General features: G+C 40.5%; 1 protein-coding gene across 2 annotated transcripts in view; it reads left to right on the forward strand.

Moving 5' to 3' along the window:
• Positions 1 to 8,603: 8,603 nt before the first annotated feature.
• sobpa (sine oculis binding protein homolog (Drosophila) a) overlaps positions 8,604 to 23,673 on the forward strand; it is an 80,333-nt gene continuing 65,263 nt past the window's right edge. For both annotated transcript variants that reach the window (XM_061968438.1, XM_061968439.1), the window contains exon 1: positions 8,604 to 8,898. In XM_061968438.1, coding sequence (XP_061824422.1) covers positions 8,803 to 8,898 — 96 coding nt within the window. In that variant the 5' untranslated portion in view covers positions 8,604 to 8,802. The remainder of the gene's footprint in view (positions 8,899 to 23,673) is intronic.

Raw genomic sequence — 23,673 nt, forward strand, 5'->3', positions numbered from 1 at the left:
AGTAACTAACCCAACACTGCTCCCAAGCATTCTATGTTAATCAATTGGTGATAATCGGTCACTTTGTCGTTGCCGCTACAATTTAGCGTCTATCAATTACTCGCACAAGTATTTGTTTCAAACGTTGTACCCTTCAGTCATGAGTTAAAACCAACTGAGTTTGACTCCAGGACATCAAAAGACACGCAAGAACCAGAATACCTCATAGCGTAACAAGGTAAAATATTTCAAATCTTTCCCTATGTCCTTTTTGGGAATCCCCCAAACCTGACCTCGCCGGGTGGCTTATTTTTCGGCTAGTGCCCTTGGCCACCAAATTTAGGGTGAGGGTAGCTTGCTACCAAGAAAGCTTTGGCCTTACTAATGCTCAGCTGAAGTGGTCTAAGCTGCTCTGTCACTCTGAGTGCGAGAGCCCGCTCAATGTCCGCCAAGCGCAGCTCACCACGGAACAGCCTCGAGGAGTACTTTCGAGAGACACTCAGTGCACCAAAGTGTGGTTTGGAATGATGCCCGCCATCCAGCAGACTGTAACAACGTGACCCCCGCACAACGTGACCCCCGCACAACGGTGACGGCCAAAGGCCTACCGCCGCAGTCGGTTACAGGGAGGAAGCACATCGGCCAATCACCTGGCGCCATAGTGAGGTACTCAACAATTTCCTCTCCAGCACTGCCAATAGTACTACGTCGGACACAAAAACGGCTCAAAAAACGTGACAAACATCACAAAGAGCGCAACAAGCAGACTAAACCTTCACCTATACAAAATGAATTTTAAGTCAGCCGGTTTCTTGGCTCTAAATGCGTCACCACCAAATAATAATCTTATGGCCGTATCTTGGTCTCTATTAAATATGCTTTTGGGATGCCTGTCATTGAATACAGGTGGATTTATGGTATGCCGGCCTACCCTTTGAGTCTTAGTAAAGTCAATTATTTAACCTAGTTTGGACACTTATTTGTTTTTTCCTAGCTGTGTGTGTTGGGTGTATCATTGTTGTTCTCACCCACTCCACAAACATTCTTTAAACGTTTCAACGCATTCCGAAATACTTGGCTAAACTTCTGTGCTTGAGCGACACTATCCCACAACTCCACTATAAATTAAAATAAATCAATCGCTCAAAAAAGAAAAAAGTTTAACCTACGTTTGTAATTTGCGGACGTCCTCCGGTGAGCTGAGTGAGTGGTTGGTCCAGACACTGGAGCCGGTCGCCGCAAGACAGCCAAAGAATCTGGTTCACAGCACCAATTATTAGGATTCTCCCTTTTAGGGGGGAAGAGTCCTCCCGAATCCTTTTATTCCAAGGCTGTCTACAATGAAGAGGGGTGACTAGAACTGTAGTTTTACAATGTATTCTACAAACGTACAACACAGGAGTAAGTACAAACAACACAGATACTAGGCTTGGAGAGAGTGCGAACAAGCTATCAGGAGGTCGAAGCGGTCTCCCTAATGGTTGCCTGTCTTCACAGGCTTTTTGTCTGTCCGGCTTGCCACGCCTTGCCAGCAGGAATCAAAACTTAAGAATTGGAAGTGAAACCTAACTTACCGTTTGTGCATTAGAGCAGTGGTCCCCAACCTTTTTGTAGCTGCGGATGCGGACCGGTCAACGCTTGAAAATTTGTCCCACGGACCGGGGGGTGGGGGGGAGGGGATTTAAAATCCCCCCCCTCTCCCCCTGTAAAGAAATACAATCATGTGTGCTTACGGACTGTATCCCTGCAGACTGTATTGATCTATATTGATATATAATGTATGTATTGTGTTTTTTATGTTGATTTAATAAAAACAATTAAAATAAATCAATAATTTTATTTTTTTATTTTTTTATTTCTTGTGCGGCCCGGTACCAATCGGTCTGCGGACCGGTACCGGGCCATGGCCCGGTGGTTGGGGACCACTGCATTAGAGCACACGTAAAGACGGGGGCGGGGTTAAGGGGGGAGGAGTATATTTATAGCTAGAGTTCACTGAAATTCAAGTATTTCTTAAATATAGGGACGGCGTTGCGAAGTTGGTAGAGTGGCCGTGCCAGCAATCGGAGTGTTGCTGGTTACTGGGGTTCAATCCCCACCTTCTACCATCCTAGTCACGTCCGTTGTGTCCTTGGGCAAGACACTTCACCCTTTGCTGCTGGTTAGCGCCTTGCATGGCAGCTCCCGCCATCAGTGTGTGAATGTGTGTGTGAATGGGTGAATGTGGTAATACTGTTAAAGTGCTTTGAGTACCTTGAAGGTAGAAAAGCGCTATACAAGTATAACCCATCCATCCATCCATTTTCTACCGCTTATTCCCTTTTGGGGTCGCGGGGGGCGCTGGAGCCTATCTCAGCTACAATCGGGCGGAAGGCGGGGTACACCCTGGACAAGTCGCCACCTCATCGCAGGGCCAACACAGATAGACAGACAACATTCACACTCACATTCACACACTAGGGCCAATTTAGTGTTGCCAATCAACCTATCCCCAGGTGCATGTCTTTGGAGGTGGGAGGAAGCCGGAGTACCCGGAGGGAACCCACGCAGTCACGGGGAGAACATACAAACTCCACACAGAAAGATCCCGAGCCTGGGATTGAACCCAAGACTACTCAGGACCTTCGTATTGTGAGGCAGATGCACTAACCCCTGTTCCACCGTGCTGCCCACAAGTATAACCCATTTATCATTTATTTATTTAAATATATATATAAATATATGTATTTTATATATATATATATATATATATATATATATATATATATATATATATATATATATATATATATATATATATATATATATATATATATATACATATAATAAAAGAAATACTTGAATTTCAGTGTTTATTTATTTACACATATACACACATAACACTCCTCTTTACTCATTGTTGTATTTGAAAGTGCAATGCTTTGCAGCCAGTAGCACAGCCTTTGAAGGAGCGTAGGTATGGGCAGTGCAATATTCTGGATTGGAGTCAATAACCAGGCGAGGTGATGAAGTTACGTCTCTTTACTTCATACTTCAGAACCGACTCCCACACTTGGCCATGACAAATTTGTGCTTTGTTTTAAAGATGTGATATTTGGATTTACACTATATTAAAAACAATTTGAAAAGGAATTTTACCTTTGCAACCTCATTATACTATTGGCTAAGTTTTATATTCATAAATGTAAGTTTCTCAATACCCGACCTGTTTGTTGTGCCTTTAAAAAAGATTTTGAACTCTACATTAAAACACTCTCTACCTCTAGCAACCAAAAAGCTGTGAAAACGATGATGCTGTGCTCCAAATTTGGATTATTTACAGAACTTGTGTGAGCCTATGGCTTTACATTTTGTTACATATATATATATATATATATATATATATATATATATATATATATATATATATATATATATATATATATACAGTATATTTTGCATTCTTCCTTAGTTGCTTTATTGAGTTTACAAACCCCTGGCGCTGTTTTGTACTGTTTTTGTACTGTTTCTGTACTTGTTTCGATTTTTTTTTGTTGATTATTTGTACCGTAAATGTTGAATGTTTTTTGAAGAAAAAAAAAAAAAAAAGACTCCCACACTTGCCGTCAGGGTGCGCAATACAGTAAACCGTTGGCCAATGTAAGTAACCACAGAACACTATACAAAGTGTTCTGTGGTTACTTTTTGGTTGGCCAAGCGGACGTGAGGACAGGCTGTCCGACTCCTCACTCAGGTCCGCATGGACCTGGAGGGGGCGTGCATTAAAGTCCGGCTGGAAATCGGGAGAAATTCGGGAGAATGGTTGTTCCGGGGGATTTTCGGGAGAGGCACTGAAATTCGGGAGTCTCCCGGAAAATTCAGGAGGGTTGGCAAGTATGCTCATAGTGGTGTTTTGTTTGATTTATTTGGTTAATCCATTCCATAATTTAATTCCACATACAGATATGCTAAAGGTTGTAAGTGTTGTACGCGCTTACAAATGTTTCAAATTAGATTTTCCTCTAAAGTTATATTTCTTCTCTGGTTGAGATGAATTGTTGTACATTCTTGGGTAGCAGGTTATAGTTTGCTTTGTACATACTTTTAGCTGTTTGCAAATGCACCAAATCGTTGAATTTCAATATTTGTGATTTAATAAATAAAGGGTTTGTATGTTCTCTATATCCAACGTTATGTATTATTCTAGTTTATCTTTTTTGTAGCACAGTTAGTGAATGAATCGCACATTTGTAGTTGTTTCCCCATATTTCTACATTATAACTCAGATATGGTAACACTCGTGAGCAGTAGAGAATATGAGGTGATTTTTGGTTCAGAACATATTTTGCTTTGTTCATTATTGACGCGTTTCTTGCTACCTTATGTTGTATATTTTTTACATGAGGTTTCCAGTTCATTTTATCATCTGTTATTACACCCAAAAATGTGTTTTCTTTTACTCTTTCAATGTCTACTTCGTCTATTTGTATGTGTTTGACTTTCCCTTTTACTGTTACCAAATAACCTTATTTTAGTTTTACTCACATTCAAAGATAATCTGTTTTTATCAAGCCATTGTCAAACAATTTGTTCATTTTGTAACACGGTGGTCGCATGGTGATGCGCGGATTGTTCTTCCAAACGATGAAGCAGGAACTGCGTAGACAAAAGTACAGATAGGAAATTATTTATTCCTATAAATCATTCAAAAAAATACAAAAACTAACAAAACAAGCGTTCCTATAGCACGGGAAGCTAACGGAATAGCTCACAAGGAAAACAAAGCATATTCACAAGAAAACACAAAAGGCAAAGCTTAGTTCAGGAATCCAGAGTAACACACATAACTGTTGCATGAGAGCAAACAAATACACCAGACTGAGTGAAGCAACAGGTAGGACTAAATAGCTTTCTGATTAGTGCCCAGGAACAGGTGAGCGTCCCGAACACTAATCAGAGGCAGGTGAAAACAATCAGCACCCATGACAACCAAGAAACACAAAACAGGGGTGCTGTAACAGAACTTGAACCACGAGTGAATCAAAACTTAAATAAACGTAAACAAACTATGATCTGGGCAACGGACCATAACACATTTCTTCTGTTATTATTTGTATTAGCTTTTGTGTGTTCTCTCCTAAACAAAACACAGTTGTATCGTCTGCAAATAATTCTAACTTTAAGTCCTTTGTAACTTTACAAATGTCGTTTAGAAAAAGATTGAACAATTTTGGTTCAAGTATTGATCCCTGAGGTATGCCACAAAATATTTTCAGCTCTGTGGAAGTGTATTCGCCTATCTTCACGTATTGCTTCCTGTTGGTTATGTCACAGCCCGGGCGCATTCCTATGCGCATTCACCCGTGCGCTTTTCGGACTGCAACTCCAAGCGCGCGCCTGCATGCGCCACTCCGGCTGCAATCAATCATCAATCAGTCAGTACTCAACACACCTATCGCTGATGAGCTCCCTGGGCTTCTTAAGCCAGAGCAGACCTGCATTCTGGGCCAGAACGTAGCGACCTGTTCCAGTACAGTAAGCCGACTTATCAAGCTCTATGCACACTATCTCTCTCTGTGTTTCTCCCCCTCCGTGTTCATTTATCTTGTGTCCCTTGTCGTCATCCAGCAGCATTCCTTCGTTGCCGCGTCACGAGCTGCGTGTCTCGTCTCCCCGTGTTCCCTCTGGTTCCCTGGCTGCCTCTTGGATCTCGAGCTCCCGCCTGGCTACGGACTCTGACGCCTCGCTCCAGCCCTCGACCTCACGCCTGCTCACGGACCTCCGAGCTTGTCTTTCCCTTTTGTTCTTCCGCACCTCGCTCAACACTACCGGTAACACTCAACAGCTAATCACCACACATAGTCGCACACCACACACATTTGGATTAGTTTTACACTTCATTTCCATACTATTATATTTAATAAATCATAGAGCTAAACGAGGTCCTGCATTCCGTGCCGTCTTCTTCACCCTGTACCGTAACAGGTTAAGTAGCTTCTTACCCATAGTTCAAGACCAACCCTCTGATGCCATACCTTTATAATGTGTTTATTAAGATACTGTGATTGATTGTGTCAAATGCTTTTGTTAAATCCATAAACACTGCAGCAGCAGCACTTTTTTTTGCTGGGGCGGTATAGCTCGGTTGATAGAGTGGCCGTGCCAGCAACTTGAGGGTTCCAGGTTTGATCCCCGCTTCCGCCATCCTAGTCACTGCCGTTGTGTCTTTGGGAAAGACACGTTACCCACCTGCTCCCAATGCCACCCACACTGGTTTAAATGTAACTTAGATATTGGATTTCACTATGTAAAAGCGCTTTGAGTCACTAGAGAAAAGCGCTATATAAAAATAATTCACTTCACATTTTTTTGCTATCTATTGCATTGGTGATCTCTTCCGTTATTTCGATTAATACCATTGATTTTGAGATGTTGGCTCTGTATCCGTATTGGTTGTCTGTGAGTGTTTCATTTTTATTTATTTATTTATTGTATTTATTTATTTATTTAATTAATCAATCCAACAAAATAATACACAATAATACACTAATAATACAATTCCAATTCCAAAACCAAACCCGGCCCAGGAACATTCAGAACAGCAATCAACAGAGCAATTGAGAGGACACACAAACATGACACAAAACAATCCAAAAGTAGTCAAACAAAAATGAATAATATCAACAACAGTATCAATATTAATAAGAATTCCAACATAGCAGTGATTAGAAATCCCTCATCGACATTATCATCACATTTTTATTTATGAATTTGTCCAATCTGTTAAACAGTTTTTCAATAATTTTAGAAAATGATTTAGAGTTGGGCAGCACGGTGGAAAGGGGTTAGTGCATGTGCCTCACAATACGAAGGTCCTGGGTAGTTCTGAGTTCAATCCCGGGCTCGGGATCTTTCTTTGTGGAGTTTGCATGTTCTCGCCGTGAGTGCGTGGGTTCCCTCCGGGTACTCCGGCTTCCTGCCACCTCCAAAAACATGCACCTGGGGATAGGTTGATTGGCAACACTAAATTGGCCCTAGAGTGTGAATGTGAGTGTGAATGTTGTCTGTCTATCTGTGTTGGCCCTGCGATGAGGTGGCGACTGGTCCAGGGTGTACCCCGCCTTCCGCCCGAATACAGCTGAGATAAGCTCCAGCACCCCCTGCGACCCCAAAAAGAGACAAGCGGTAGAAAATGGATGGATGGAATACAACAAAATAATACACAATAATACACTAATAATATAGTTCCAATTCCACAATAATACACTAATAATATAGTTCCAATTCCGGCCCAGCAACATTCAGAACAGCAATCAACGGAGCAATTGAGAGGAGACACAAACATGACACAAAACAATCCAAAAGTAGTCAAACAAAAATGAATAACATCAACAGTATCAATATTAATAAGAATGCCAACATAGCAGTGATTAGAAATCCCTCATCGACATTATCATCACATTTGTATTTATGAATTTGTCCAATCTGTTGTTAAACAGTTTTCCAATAATTTTAGAAAATTATAGAGTTGGGCAGCACGGTGGAACAGGGGTTAGTGCATGTGCCTCACAATACGAAGGTCCTGGGTAGTCCTGAGTTCAATCCCGGGCTCGGGATCTTTCTGTGTGGAGTTTGCATGTTCTCCCCCGTGACTGGTCGGGTGCATTGGTTGGGGACATCTCTGTGCTGCTGACCTGTCTCCGCTCGGAATGGTCTCCGGCTGGCCCCACTATGGACTGGACTCTCACTATTATGTTAGATCCACTATGTACTGGACTTTCACAATATTATACTAAACCCACACTGCATCCAGTCTCCCCTAGAGGGGGGGTCACCCACATCTGCGGTCCTCTCCAAGGTTTCTCATAGTCATGCACATCGACGTCCCACTGTGTTGTGAGTTTTTCCTTGCCCTTATGTGGGCTCTGAACCGAGGATGTCTTTGTGGCTTGTGCAGCCCTTTGAGACACTTGTGATTTAGGGCTATATAAATAAACATTGATTGATGATTGATTGATTGACTGTGTGGGTTCCCTCCGGGTACTCCGGCTTCCTCCCACCTCCAAAAACATGTACCTGGGAATAGGTTGATTGGCAACACGAAATTGGCCCTAGTGTGTGAACGTGAGTGTGAATGTTGTCTGTCTATCTGTGTTGGCCCTGCGATGAGGTGGCGACTTGTCCAGGGTGTATCCCGCCTTCCGCCCGAATGCAGCTGAGATAGGCTCCAGCACCCCCTGCGACCCCAAAAAGGGACAAGCGGTAGAAAATGGATGGATGGGATGCATTTAGAGTTAATATTTAGATTCAACATTTAGATTTAACATTTAGATTCATCATTTAGTTTGACCATTTAATTAATACCTTAAATGTGAGAAAATTGAGCTAAATGTGAGAAAGGTAGTATACATGTGAGAAAACTTAGCTAAATATTAAAAATATATCCGTTAGAAAAAGTGTGATTGCATGGCTCCCCATGAAGATGTGACTGCACTGATTGTGGCATTGTGCTCCGTGGGAAGGCGTGAAACCACATCCTCCCTATGATCATCAACGCGTCATATAATGTTTCGGATTAGGCTCCTCCCCCTGTCTCCATCGCCCGCTTCACTCAACCTCCGCTCGGACTCTTGGACAGAAGAGGCGTCTCACCCACTGCTGCCCTGACCGCGGAGGGGACGGGCGGAAGATGGTTGACTTTTTAGCCCGGCACGCCGAGCCCTCGGCGGCGTCGCCAGCGTCTAAAGGGCCGCTGAGAAGCGACCAAACACCCGCCGTCTGGCGCCTGTGAAGAGCTTCTTCCCACCTCACCGCAAATATTGACAGAAGTATCAACGAGAAAACATGGCAGAAACGGAGAAAGAAGGCAGACCTCCGGAACATAAAAGAAGCCGAAAACCAGCACACCCGGTGAAGAGGGAGATAAACGAGGAAATGAAGGTAATATAGTCTGCATGTTATTATATGTGTCAAATCACCTTATGTTTCTTTATGACCCAAGTTGTATTGTTTAAACAGTAAGTTTTAAAGCGTGAGATACACTGTGTTTCTGAGCGATAATTCACATGGTTAATAGGAAACGCTGTGCGCCATGAAGGCACCTCCACTACTATTATCGCCATCAACGATGCACGCGCACAATTAGTACACATCAGTGTGAGGGGGGGAGGGGGGGGGGGGGGGGCACTCCTCGCGATGCGTTCACGTGTCCATGACGGCGGAGTGAGATGCGTTTGGGTGCTCTGGCCAGATGCGTGTGCTCCAGATGTGCGTCTGTTGAGAGCTTTACGCACCGTGTTGGGCCTGCAAGGTCCCCCCCAATTGATCCAAAACACGTTGTTTCCATTACTGGATTGAATGCCGTGCATATCATGATATTTGAGCTCCAATGCGGTTAATTGAGGTGGAAGAAAGTGATCCTGGCATTTTGTGCGCGCGCGCGCGTGTGTGTGTGTGTGTGTGTGTGCGTGTCCGCTTTGTCTCCATTTGGGCATTGTTTGTACACATTTTGGGCAGTCTCGTGCAAAACGCTCCTCTGGGTGGATGTGCAGAGATTTTACAGGGATGATTGTGGAAATTGCGATTTTTAGTTGCAATGAAAAGCAGGATTGCAACCCTTTTGTGTTAAGAGCCATCCAATATGCAGACGTCAACTCTAGACTACTACCACGTTTTTTTTTTCAAATTCAAATGCAATATATTCTCAAATATATTGCATTATTATTAAATGCTTTGATATTTGTGTTACCATTTGCACAATGTCAATCTACATTCTATTTCATAAATTGTGACACTTGAACACAGGAGCAAACTTTTAAATATTCAAATAAAAAAGTGTCAGCGTTAAAGGGGAACATTATCACCAGACCTATGTAAGCGTCAATATATACCTTGATGTTGCAGAAAAAAGACCATATATTTTTTAACCGATTTCCGAACTCTAAATGGGTGAATTTTGGCGAATTAAACGCCTTTCTATTATTCGCTCTCGGAGCGATGACGTCACAACGTGACGTCACATCGGGAAGCAATCCGCCATTTTCTCAAACACAGTACAAACACCGAGTCAAATCAGCTCTGTTATTTTCCGTTTTTTCGACTGTTTTCCGTACCTTGGAGACATCATGCCTCGTCGGTGTGTTGTCGGAGGGTGTAACAACACGAACAGGGACGGATTCAAGTTGCACCAGTGGCCCAAAGATGCGAAAGTGGCAAGAAATTGGACGTTTGTTTCGCACACTTTACCGACGAAAGCTATGCTACGACAGAGATGGCAAGAATGTGTGGATATCCTGCGACACTCAAAGCAGATGCATTTCCAACTGGACTGGACAGATCAGCTTTCAGGAAAAGAGAGCGGATGAGGGTATGTCTACAGAATATATTAATTGATGAAAACTGGGCTGTCTGCACTCTCAAAGTGCATGTTGTTGCAAAATGTATTTCATATGCTGTAAACCAAGTTCATAGTTGTTAGTTTCCTTTAATGCTAAACAAACACATACCAATCGTTGGTTAGAAGGCGATCGCCGAATTCGTCCTCGCTTTCTCCCGTGTCGCTGGCTGTCGTGTCGTTTTAGTCGGTTTCGCTTGCATACGGTTCAAACTGATATGGCTCAATAGCTTCAGTTTCTTCTTCAATTTCGTTTTCGCTACCTGCCTCCACACTACAACCATCCGTTTCAATACATGCGTAATCTGTTGAATCGCTTAAGCCGCTGAAATCCGAGTCTGAATCCGAGCTAATGTCGCTATACCTTGCTGTTCTATGCGCCATGTTTGTTTGTATTGGCATCACTGTGTGACGTCACAGGAAAATGGACGGGTGTATATAACGATGGTTAAAATCAGGCACTTTGAAGCTTTTTTTATGGATATTGCGTGATGGGTAAAATTTTGAAAAAAACTTCGAAAAATAAAATAAGCCACTGGGAACTGATTTTTAATGGTTTTAACCCTTCTGAAATTGTGATAATGTTCCCCTTTAAAACATAATGTTGTAAATTAATTATCAGTAACAAACAGTGAAAAGTCGCAGGTATAAATACACTATGGTGTACGCGTGGCGCAGTTGGGAGAGTGGCCTTGCCAGCAACCTGAGGGTTCCTGGTTCAATCCCCACCTTCTATCAACCTCGTCATGTCCGTCGTGTTCTTTAGCAAGATACTTCACCCTTGCTCCTGATGGGTCGTGGTTAGGGCCTTGCATGGCAGCTCCCGCCATCAGTGTGTGAATGGGTGAATGTGGAAATAGTGTCAAAACGCTTTGAGTACCTTGAAGGTAGAAAAGCGCTATACAAGTATAACCCATTTACCATTTGGTTCTGCCTACTGCTCTTGGTTAAATTATGCAAGTGTAAACGGGATGTTCCTCAATATAACTTGTTGAACCTAAACAAATAAACCATATTGAAATATGTTAATATGTTAATATGTTGGCAGCACGGTGGAACAGGGGATAGTGCATGTGCCTCACAATACGAAAGTCCTGAGTAGTCCTGGGTTCAATCCCGGGCTCGGGATCTTTCTGTGTGGAGTTTGCATGTTCTCCCCGTGACTGCGTGGGTTCCCTCCGGGTACTCCGGCTTCCTCCCACCTCCAAAGACATGCACCTGGGGATAGGTTGATTGGCAACACTAAATTGGCCCTAGTGTGTGAATGTGAGTGTGAATGTTGTCTGTCTATCTGTGTTGGCCCTGCGATGAGGTGGCGACTTGTCCAGGGTGTACGCCGCCTTCCGCCCGAATGCAGCTGAGATAGGCTCCAGCACCCCCCGCGACCCCAAAACGGACAAGCGAAAATGGATGGATGGATGGATGAAATATGTTATTAAAATTATTAAATTCAGTTCAGTTCCAGTTTATTTCATACATGCATATGATACAATTTAATGCATCACACAATTCCAGTTGTTTCATTACAGCACGTCCGAAAAGGAATAGGAAGAAGCAGAGTTTATTTAATCCTACCCATTTTCATACCATAGCAATTTTATCCAATTTCCTTGTTCTCTGTAACAGAACAGTGAACAAATAAATAATATACCATAGTAAGCATACACATATTAAATACATAAAAATCTTTGTCTCAATGGAAAAAAAAAAGGACAAAAAGGGTTGAAGATGTTCATCATAATTCTTGTTCTGTATACTTTGTGAGCACTTGTTGTTTGAACCGTCTCTTAAACTGAATCATATTAGTGCTTTGTTTGATTTCTTTGGTTAATCCTTTCCATAATTTAATTCCACATACTGATATACTAAAGGTTTTAAGTGTTTTAAATTAGATTTTCCTCTAATTTTCCTTATATTTCTCCTCTATTGAATCTTGGATTCAAGATTCAAGATGAAGGGTTAAATAAATTATTTTGTTGGATATTTGAAATATCCAGGTTTCATTAATACTACAATTAATATCGTGTGTCATTTTGAATATATTTTTCTGTAATTAATTAAAACAAATGTTATTGTACTAATAAAGTATTGTGATACACTTGAATGCCAAGTTGATAAAGTTGTGTACATGTAAGCTTCCCAGCATGTCTTGTTGAATTTTGTGGAAATATTCGACTATTAAGTGCAAGCAAATTAAAATTTCCTTTGAATGAGTTGGTTGAACATCATTTTAGTGGATAAAAATCTTGAACGCAAACTGTTTCATTGATATGATTTTTTGTCTGTGTTTATTGTTTGAGCCATAATTTCAAGTTGTCCTATAGCAGGAGGAACTATTCATAAAGATCTGATCAGGCAAAGAAGAGAGAGAGGTAAACATGTTCTTGTTCTCTCCAGGGATTTTTGTTTTTTAATATCAGGAACCTGCTAAGTGGATTTGGAGACAGCTGTCAGAAATAAAGGAAATTTATGATATATTTACTGCGATCATAAAAAAAGGCATTTAGTGATATAACGCTGATGGTGAAAGACATGGGGGATCCAACTTACACAGCTCGCCTTGTTTTGTTGACTTTATCATGACCAACTTATTGTTGTCCATGTTGTACTCAGAAGTCGGGCAGATACCTGTGAACTACACAATTTCCTGGTTGATTGGTCTTGATCGTATTGTACCTCTGCCATTACTGATCCCCTGCATGTTATAGTAGTGACATCACACACAAAAACACATATACACTTCTGGAGTAAACTCCACCTACAAAAATCTATTTTATTTTGACTGCAAATTCCTTTTGCGGCTTCTGAGGTACATTTACCCTTACAATGTTGGTAATTGTAAATTGCAGAATTACAGTGTTTTGTCAGTATGATGCAGCACAGTCCTTCCACGTTGGGTGCCATAACAGAATGTCAAAGTAATCTCTTTGACTGTGTCAAATCTGAGCAATATTGTCAAGAATTGGTCATATTATATGGTGCAGGTAGACATAGTGTTGTGCATTTATTTTGTGTGGGTGCGATTATGTAAAATAGAAGTGCATTATGTCGATGGTTTCCGATCTTCCGGTACCAAAACCGATACCGATCACATGTATTAACTGTACATTTCTCAATATATTTGTGATAAGTGCTATTGACAGTTTAATAATATCAACACAATATTTAGGGCAGTTCTTTTTTCTCTTTTATTACATACAATTTGTTTAAGCAAAACAAAGTCAATAGTTACAATACCAAAACAAATACTGTTATATACTTCTCATTTAAATCCTTTGGTTCTTTCCCTTGAAGTCATCGTCTGTTCAGGAAATGATTCCCTGAATTTGTAAACATCAGCAAAATACAAAACACAAAATGATTTAGAAAAAATAAAAATATTGACCGAATCGCTCTAGTATCGATCATATTACCCTTGGTATCGACACCACCAATATATGGGTGGATCCGCCCTCTCCTGACGTGTTGTGTACTTCTATTGACATACCAACAGTTGTTGTGATATTATCTTCTCTCTAAACTCTTATTAATCTACTTGATAATTTCCTGTTAGTACCTGCTTACTTTCTGCTGTAACGCGCTTCCATCTACACTTCTTAAACTTTACTAAGCTTCTATTTCTTGGTGTTCTTTAAAGTTCGCTTAGCGAATAGCTTGGCTATTAGCATGCCTGCTCTCGGCTTGCTGTCGGTGTGTAACATGTTTAGCCTCGTACTGCAGTGATAATGGTACTTAAGATACAAAGAAATGCAGTTTATTTTACACAATGGAGGCGATTATTACTAACTCATTGGAGCGACTCCACACTATGTATGGTGACACACAATTTACTGCTAGCTTGTCAGCCTGAGACTAAAACTAAATACAGTATCCGCCAGAGGGGATTGGCCTTCACATACTTTTTCATGAAAATTCGTCCGATAGTGATTGGTGGCAGATTGATCAGTACATCCCTGGTATCATGTAAAACAGAAGTGCATTATGTTACATCTGTCCCAAATTATGTTTGCAGTGTTGTAATATTGGTCATATTTGGTAAGGTTAACTTCTTGGTTGTTAAGGTGAACTTACAAAATCAGCAAGGAGTCCATTATCTATTTTCTTTATCTGTTTTAAGCACCTCCTGGAGTGCCTTCATACACAAGAATCAGTGTCATAGATAACTGTAATATGCATGACGACATCTTGGCACTCCAATGATTAATTACTGTCGCTTTATTATGCAACTGACCAAATAATCAATTATTTGGGAAATGACAACACAACGTGTTTCATCAATAGCCATCTGCAAATACAGTGTTGCATATAGATAGATAGATAGTACTTTATTGATTCCTTCATGTAGGGAAAGGGGCCCACTGCAGGATTTCCCGTCAATACGAGAAGTATAGATAGAATAGATGTGGTTAAGGTGTCAAAACACTTCTCAAATGGAAGACAAGTTCAATTGTTGCTCACTATTCAAACTTGAGTTTTCTCTCGTACGGTTCACAGAAACGCCAATGTGTAATTATTACCATTTTATGTAATTGATAGTATGACTGCATGCATTGATGTTGTATTGCTGTTCTCAAAACATTGCTCCACACGCAGCAATGGAAAAAGTGGTAGGATATGCCCCCTTTATTATTTTTTATGTCTTTTCATTTTTGATACTTTAACCCACAGCTTGAGGAAAAAAATCACACGCTCATACACAATTGCACAATGATCCCTTGTAAGGGTTCTCACTGGAAATCCTAACAGTCTTACAGCATTGGGTTCATCAGGCTGCAGCTTAATGTGTGCCATGGCAAAGTAAGCTGGTGAGTAATCAAGGGGAAGAAGTGGAGTGGGCATGGAGGGGAGAACGGAATGTATGGAGCATGCATGGGGCTGGCTAAGCTGTAAAAACTGTAACCTGAGTGTTGCCGTTGGATCCGATATCAAGGAAAAGAGAAGGAAATGAAAGCAGAGAGAAGGAGCAGGGGATTGGAAAAAGTAGAGATGGGAAAAGAGGATGAGGCATCTGGAAAAGGAAAAGTTGCCTTGATTTGGGAATTTTATCATGGTGTTCTGTGACCTGCAATGGTGGCGTCCAGTTCCCATCTTCGTCGTTTCTGCAAGCTACACTAGTTACCTTTGTCCAATGTCGAGAAATAAGACTGAAATTTTCTTTTTCAAATCACTTCTTGAAATACGGCAGCAAAATATTGTGTACATTTCATTTTAATTTTTTCTACAACTGAAACGCAACCTTCTGTGGTTTTATTTTTGCATTCTTAAGATTGACTATACACACTTACTCTTAGGATCCAAAAATGGATCTGCTCATATAAGTTTCATAGGTCAGTGTGAAAGACTCAAGCCGTCGTGCGGGTTCTCTGGACCACCAAGGAAGGACATTGCTTCGAGCATGGTTGACTTTATTTAATTTTTTCAAATAAAACCCTATCTCAGGTCGCTTTCGCTCTGCATCCGCTGCTCGCTCTCCCGGTCGCTTTTCAGCCGGCCGCGTCGTCTGCGTCTGCCTCTTGCTCTTGCTCTCTTCCGCGCTGTATGCGTTGCTGGCTCTCCAACTCCTTCTGCCACGTTCCCCCGTCGTTCTCGGCTGTCGTGCTTTTACACCCTGAGCGGGGATTACTCAAGTGCCTCCAGGTGCGCGATCCACGCACCTGATCTCGTTTGCGGCGTCGAACCCGGCGCCCCCCGCCTCGCTGCTCGCACGCTGTCCACGCCTCCTCGCCGCCATCTTGGAGCGAGCTACGGTGTGCCCTGCCTCGCATTTGGACTGCCGGCCACACCTCCTCGCCGCCATCTTGGAGCGGGCTCCAGTGTGCCCTGCCGCGCTGTTGGACTGCCGGCCACGCCTCCTCGCTGCCATCTTGGAGTCGGCCCCGGTGGGGCACGCCTCGCTGTCGGTCTGCCGGCCCCGCCTCCCCACAGTCAGCAATAAAATAATATTTGTTTTTACTTTCAATGCTGGACATCTTTGAACAACTTCAGCTCTGTTATGGCCTTTTTGTCAAACAATATATATATATATAATGGAAACATGCAAACTATGCAATATTTCTAAAAATACATTGCACAGGATGGGTAATCACAGTCTTGAATAGGTCAACAATGAACAGCATTGATGGTGATAGAGTAGACAAGTAGACAAAAAAGATTATTTTTACAATGCCCACTGAGCTAGAATGAGAGAAAAAGCAGGCAGGACTTGGTTGAGTTTCTTGCGTTCACACAAGTCTTTTATGTATACATCTGCCATGTTATACAGTATGTGACTGCTCAAGATCGTTTTTTTAATTGCATTTCAGCTGTTTAATAGCAGTTTAACTAATTTACGCTCATCAAAGCTCTAAAAATGATGCTTATTATTTTCTGGCGCCATCTGGTAGTTAAGGGGTGCAGACAGTTACACCAAAACAATATTTTCTTGTTTTTCATCAGCAAGAATAAGAATAAGAATTTGGTTTTCATCGACAAAGCATATTAATATACCAGGATTACAGTTTGTAAAAAATAGCAGTTATAATGGAAGTGAATGGGACTCAGTTGAGTTCTTAAGAGAAATATGTATACTTTGTGTTTATATGCTATTCTCATAACGCTGCAATCAAAAACACAATGCGATTTTATAAATATGTGGAAAAGCTTCCTGGTGAAATTTTAGACAGCTAACCTTCAAATTGAACAACCATATCATATAATGAGCACATGTAATGCCCGTTTTGGGCCCTAGAGTTACACAAGGGACTGAGTCAGAAGCATAGTTGCTCTATTTGGAAAGTACCTTAAGATACAGTTATGGGCATTGGCAGATGAGTATAATTTTCGCCTTAAATTTAAAGGTTTAACCAATGTGTGGAATTTATTGTTTAGCCATTTTTTTGTAATTTTTAAAATGTGAACTGTGTAAACTGACACATAAATAATTGTTGGTACAGTACCCTTCTGTTAAAGAAAGAAAAAACATTCAATGGTCACCAATAACTTCATTGTAAGAGTTCCTAGCTATAATGAAACATGACTGAAACAGGACTGAGGCTTATTTTCTGCACCTGGCACCGGATGTCTTGAGTCTGTTCAGGGTACAATGACATTTCGAAGTATTCTGGAGCAAAATTTGCTGCCTATTGTCAGGAAACTTGGTCTCAGTGCTAAGAACAAAACATTTGACTATTTTGATGTGGCCTATAGTAAGAGCTTTGATCCAAATCCTATTGAACATCTATTGAAGGAGCTGAAACATGCAGTCTGAACAATGCACCCTTCAAAGCCAAGACAGCTGGAGCAGTTTGTTCACGAGAGTGGGCCAAAATACGACATAGGTCTTCATTGAGTGTTACAGAAGACCCTTGATTGCCTTAGAATGTCGAAGCCAGTTCCATTATTTTGTTTTTGAAAAGATACTCTTAGACCACAATTCAGTTGGTCTTTTTGTTTGCACTGTGTATTCCTTTGTCTGCTTTTTTGATTGCCTGTGTATATATATATATATATATATACCTATACACACACACATTTACATACATATCAGGGGTGTACGGTGCGACAAATTTACTCGCAAACACGACTAAAAATAGACTGTGCAACTTGAAAAAAAAAAATGTCGCTCATGTGCGATTAGGGATTTCTACCCTTTCATTGCATTTTCTCCTAAAATAAATCCATTCAAATTGGATCAAACTACAGTAAAATGTTTGCCCATTTGTATAACATGTTTGAAATACACTCATAACCGGCATAACCAAATCGCAAGTGATTGACGTGGAAGTGAGCATTCTGTGCGCTCTGAAAGCTGTGTGTGACCGTGTGTCCCTTTCTCCTGCACCATGCACAGAGGGGAGCCCTGCTTTTCCTAGTTTACATACTCAGGCTGACTCAGCCTTCCCATCACGGAAGAAACAAGGTCTTAGTTTGAGGACCTGGTCAGTAAAATACAGTGGCGGGCCGTGCGTTTCCCACCTAGGCCTTCAGTGATGTCCGACTTCAATGATTACCTCAAAATACCATCATTGATGTCACCACATGACCATTGCTGGAGAAATACTATACAGAAACAGATTTACGCACTACTGGGCATTGTACAAAACGGGTTATTTTCTGGCGCATTTAAAAATCAATAAACCCGCATCAGCAATTAAAATATATCTTATTTGGTACTGTCAAAATTAAAATTGCAAAAAACATATTAAATGTGAAAAAATAAAGAAATAAAATATCTGAACTCACATTTCATCGACAGCTGAGCTAGCTTCCGGAGTTAACGGACATGGTCTGACAAGATGTAGTTTCTCTTTAAATATCCTTCCTAAAAATGGCTTTGCAAATATATGTGTTGTCTTGTATAATCATAAAAGATGCAGACAAGGCGTGTTGGCTGAATTCTTAAAGTTTACTCCACAGCGTGCTCATCAATAACATCCAGCTGCCGGCATGTCTACATTCAACAACCTAAACGGGGCTGCTGTGCATGTTCTTCACTACTGTGGCATTCTGGGTAATGGAGTTCTTATCTTACCTGGCTCTTAACATCACTTTATATATCTGCCTTAGGCCATCTAGAAGGACTTACTGACAACAACGCGTGATCTGATTGGCTATTGCAACTGTCTATCACTGTATGTCCCCGTTCGTTTAAAGTGCACGGGCGCCTGCATTGCTGAATCTGAAGGCTTCTCGCAGATTTGGTATAGCATGGCAACATAAGTTAGCTGAATTCTGATTGGATAAAAACTCTATAAACTAAAAACAACAGCACTGGAAGGAGCATAATATGACATGAAGAGAATATTAATACTTTTAGATATTTATGGAAAGTAAATAAAACATTACTTTTATCTTTAATTATGATCATGATTTCTGGTTATGTTAGGCCATCAGAGAAGGCCTTGCTGGCCCTGACGGCCCACCACTGGTAAAGGACGTGGGTGCGCCGTCATGCCCGTTGGGAAAAAGAAAAAGAAAAAAAGGGGGAACAGGTATGTTTCAAAAGGAGTATAGTACCGTTATAGTATAAAGATTCAAATATATGCATCTATATGTAGTGCATTAATTGTTTTTCTGTCAAAATGAAAAGAATGAATACATTTAATAAAAAAGCTAAAGTACTTTATTGACACACATTATTTCTAGACTTTTGTGAGCCAAATGAAAGGATGTGGCGGGCCAGTTCTGGTCCCCGGCCCTTGAGTTTGACAGCTGTGCCCTAGATGGTAGAAGGTACATCATTATTCTGTTTATCTACCAACTGTCGTTCATACATTTTCTTTTGGTGGTGGTTTAAAAAAAAAGTTATATATGTGACTTGGCTCAACAAAGGTTGGGAAATACTGGTTCATAGTATCGAAACACGGTCCAATGATCATACATTGAACTATTATGTTATTTTCTCATTACAGATGTCACTCGTATATCTTCATTCGCCGCCAGAATTCCGTCATTCAATAATTGATAATTTCCGTTCATAAATTGATTCAGAATCGCATACATGCATCTAACCCCCCCCCCCTACACACACACACACCTAATACACAGTATACAGTACTAAACATTTGGTGTGGCTGATCAGCGCATTGCTGTCTTTTCATCCTCAGCTCCCCCAAAGCCAAAGTTTGTGCTGCTGCTCTGATGAGCCGCCAACCAAGATTATATTCTGCTTTTAATAACCCTCCCACTTTCTTCAAGTACTGGGGGGACAAGGTGCTGGGGAAAAAGTGAGGCAGAGTGAGGGAGATGCTTTGTTATCACTTGAAGACATTCAATTTGTCTGGAACTTATTTGCTTAGGGGGGAATCCTTGCTTCTATGCAGTTTGCACTTGACTCTCACACAATGCTTTTGGTGTTAAACACTGATCTGTAGGGCTGCGAATCTTTGGGTGTCCCACGATTCGATTCAATATCGATTCTTGGGGTCACGATTCGATTCAAAATCGATTTTTTTCTATTCAACGCGATTCTCGATTAAAAAACGATATTTTCTCGATTCAAAAGGATTCTCTATTCATTCAATACATAGGATTTCAGCAGGATCCACCCCGGTCTGCTGACATGCAAGCAGAGTAGTAGATTTTTGTAAAAAGCTTTTATAATTGTAAAGGACAATGTTTTATCAACTGATTGCAATAATTTAAATTTGTTTTACTATTAAATGAACCAAAAATATGACTTATTTTATCTTGGTGAAAATATTGGACACAGTGTGTTGTCAAGCTTATGAGATGTGATGCAAGTGTAAGCCACTGTGACACTATTGTTCTTTTTTTATTTTTTATAAATGTCTAATGATAATGTCAATGAGGGATTTTTAATCACTGCTATGTTGAAATTGTAACTAATATTGATACTGTTGTTGATAATATTCATTTTTGTTTCACTACTTTTGGTTTGTTCTGTGTCGTGTTTGTGTCTCCTCTCAATTGCTCTGTTTATTGCAGTTCTTAGTGTTGCTGGGTTGGGTTTGGTTTTGGAATTGGATTGCATTATTATGGTATTGCTGTGTATTGTTGTGTTGGATTGATTAATTAAAAATAAATAAATAAATAAAAAATAAAATAAAAATAAATTTAAAAAATCGATTTTTAAAAAATGAGAATCGATTCTGAATCGCACAATGTAAGAATCGCGATTCGAATTCTAATCGATTTTTTCCCACACCTCTACTGATCTGTGAGACCTCTGGTGCAGTTTTTCTCATTTTTATTTCATATTTAACACTGAGCTGTGATACAATTTTAAGAGCAATGTGTATAAACAAGCCATCAGCCTGGGGTTGCCATTGGAACAAGACAATTACTTTTTAGCAATATACATATTGTAAGAACAAACATATTGCAGTACCTGCATTGAACATCATATTAGATGCTTTAGTGTCCAAAAAGGAGCCAAAGCAGAGGAGATAAACACGTTTGGAAGGGTGAACCGTCAGGAATCTACTGGCGCCGAGTAAATGGTCTGGAGAGCTTAAGTAACTAGAAGAAAATGAGTATCAGGTGTGTGTGCAGGTGGCTCTGCCCTGTGACCCACAAACCAGGCACTGAAAACAAAAAGAAGACTGGTGGCAGCAGAGCTGCCAGATCATGACAATTAGTTTATTTCAAACATGCTGACAAAGTTACATCAAAATCCAAATTAGTGGCTGGAACTTTGAATACACGGACAAAGTTGCAGTGATCTGTGTGGTAGCAAACAGCAGAGAGGTTTTTATAAAAAAAATATATATATTAAGGTACATATGTTAAAAGTGCAATTTCATTGTTGATGATGTGATGATTATTATGATTATTAGAACAAAAAATGAAGGTAATGCCAAGCAGCAAAAATATTGTTTATTTCAGTTATTTTCCCTAAAATACATATTGAGGCTATAAAGTGTGTTTTATCCTAATTCTTGATCAATCAAACTGACTAATTGATAGATTCTAAAATAATCGATTGCTGCAGCCATAATCATGGTCACAATTCTGGTTGCCACGATTAAATGAGAGTGATAGTCGGTGATGATAACATTTAAAAAGCAAGCTCTGCTGCATATCACGCCTACCCCCTCGCTAGCCGGCATTAACAAACTTTTTCTGGGCTGCTAATGTTGGTTACCTCGTTTCACCTATTTCAGTGGAGTCCAACCTGGTGTGCGTTAAAGGTCGTACCGCTGTTATGAGACGGCGACAGGTGTGGAAGCTTGGACAACATGCTGCTCTGCTTGTCTTCTTTGAGTCACACTAGCAGGACTAAGGGCTTACCATCATGCTAAATAGGGTCTGGAGACATTTATTCCGTCCAGTGCCAACGTTTCTTGCCGGTGATCTGGCGAGATGTATTCTCCATTGGAATTCATGCACATCCTGCATCTGCGCATGTGTATAAATCCAGGGAATGTAAAAAAGTAATTCTGCATTGAAGGATTCAATCGTTGCGCTATATTATTTTATTTTGTCTTTTACTATACATTATCACCTTAGAAACGAACAAATGTATGATTAAGTCAAGTTGGGGTGTCCAATTGATGTCGCGCGGGCCACCTGCGGAACGTGGCTGTTTTTTTATGGCCCCGAAAAAAAATAGCAAAAATGGACAAATAGAGCTAAAGGCATCGTGCACTGAGAAAAAGCTGTAATATTAATACTAATAATAAACAAAACCACAAAGATTTGTATTTAAATATTTGGATAACATTTATGTAGCCCTTTTATTAGACTATTTCATTACATATTAGTAGACTGCCGACCTGTGAGAAACATGCTTTGCTTAACATAATGAATAGTTGTGATTAATAATCGTGATTTTAATCTTGATAAACACAATCGTGATTACTATTTTGAACGTACTTGCACAGCCGTATGATCCATGCTCAGGTTTGTAATACCTCCCTCCGTTTGTAATGCAATCATGCCTTAGAAGTTCTTAATAACAATGGGCATTTATAATCAATATGTCGTATTACTCTGATTTTGTGCCATGTCCCCAGCATCTTCAGCTCAAGATGTGCTCACTCTGAAGCAAACTGCACAGGGATCCCACTTCTGACACCATGTAGTTTGTTCTATCCAGATTCCATAAAAACAACAGTAGAAATGGCAACTTATAAAAGTCCAAAATACTTTACATTGCAGTGGACTACAGCTTTAAAGAACAAGCAATACGTTTGTGTGTAACTCTGTTGAGTCACCCTGCAGTGAAAACACCTGACTAGTGTGTTTTTATAGGCCGTAACAGTTGTTTATTTCATGGGCTCCCTTCAGTTGGGACCATTCAGGGAGACGCTACAAACCTTCAGTCAAACTGCTTCTCTTGCTAATTTTTACAGGTGGTCTTGAAAATAAACACCAATCTTTCAAAATCTAAATGAAAGCAGTGTTTAAGACTGTTTAGACATTGCACAAAGGAATGTTCTAGATTTTTTTTTAAAGATATACACTAAAGTACACTTAGGGCCTGATTTACTAAGATCCAAATACCACACACTTATCTGTGTGTGCAAAAAATAAAATAGCGTGTACTATGAGTGGGCGTATCGCAAGTGATCTACTAACACTGCGTGTGAAATTGAAAAGTGGTGCAAACTGCCTTACTGTGTGAATGCAAATATACACATGTTATTTTGCATGTTATTCAGCACCACTTTTCATCTATTTATTCTTATTCTGCTTCCTCTTCTTTGGCCGTCCGTAACTCCCACATTGTTCATCAGATTGATCCCGTTTGAACATCAAAACGTTCAGCGCATTCAGGACATGTGTGCTCTTTCAACAAAACTTTCCAAAAATTACCGGTTTTACTGTAATTCATAATTTTGCAAAATGTACCCCCTTTTTTTCTTTCTGCTTCTTCTCCC

Source organism: Nerophis lumbriciformis, linkage group LG08 (assembly GCF_033978685.3).
Source record: "Nerophis lumbriciformis linkage group LG08, RoL_Nlum_v2.1, whole genome shotgun sequence".
Classification (NCBI taxonomy): domain Eukaryota; kingdom Metazoa; phylum Chordata; class Actinopteri; order Syngnathiformes; family Syngnathidae; genus Nerophis; species Nerophis lumbriciformis.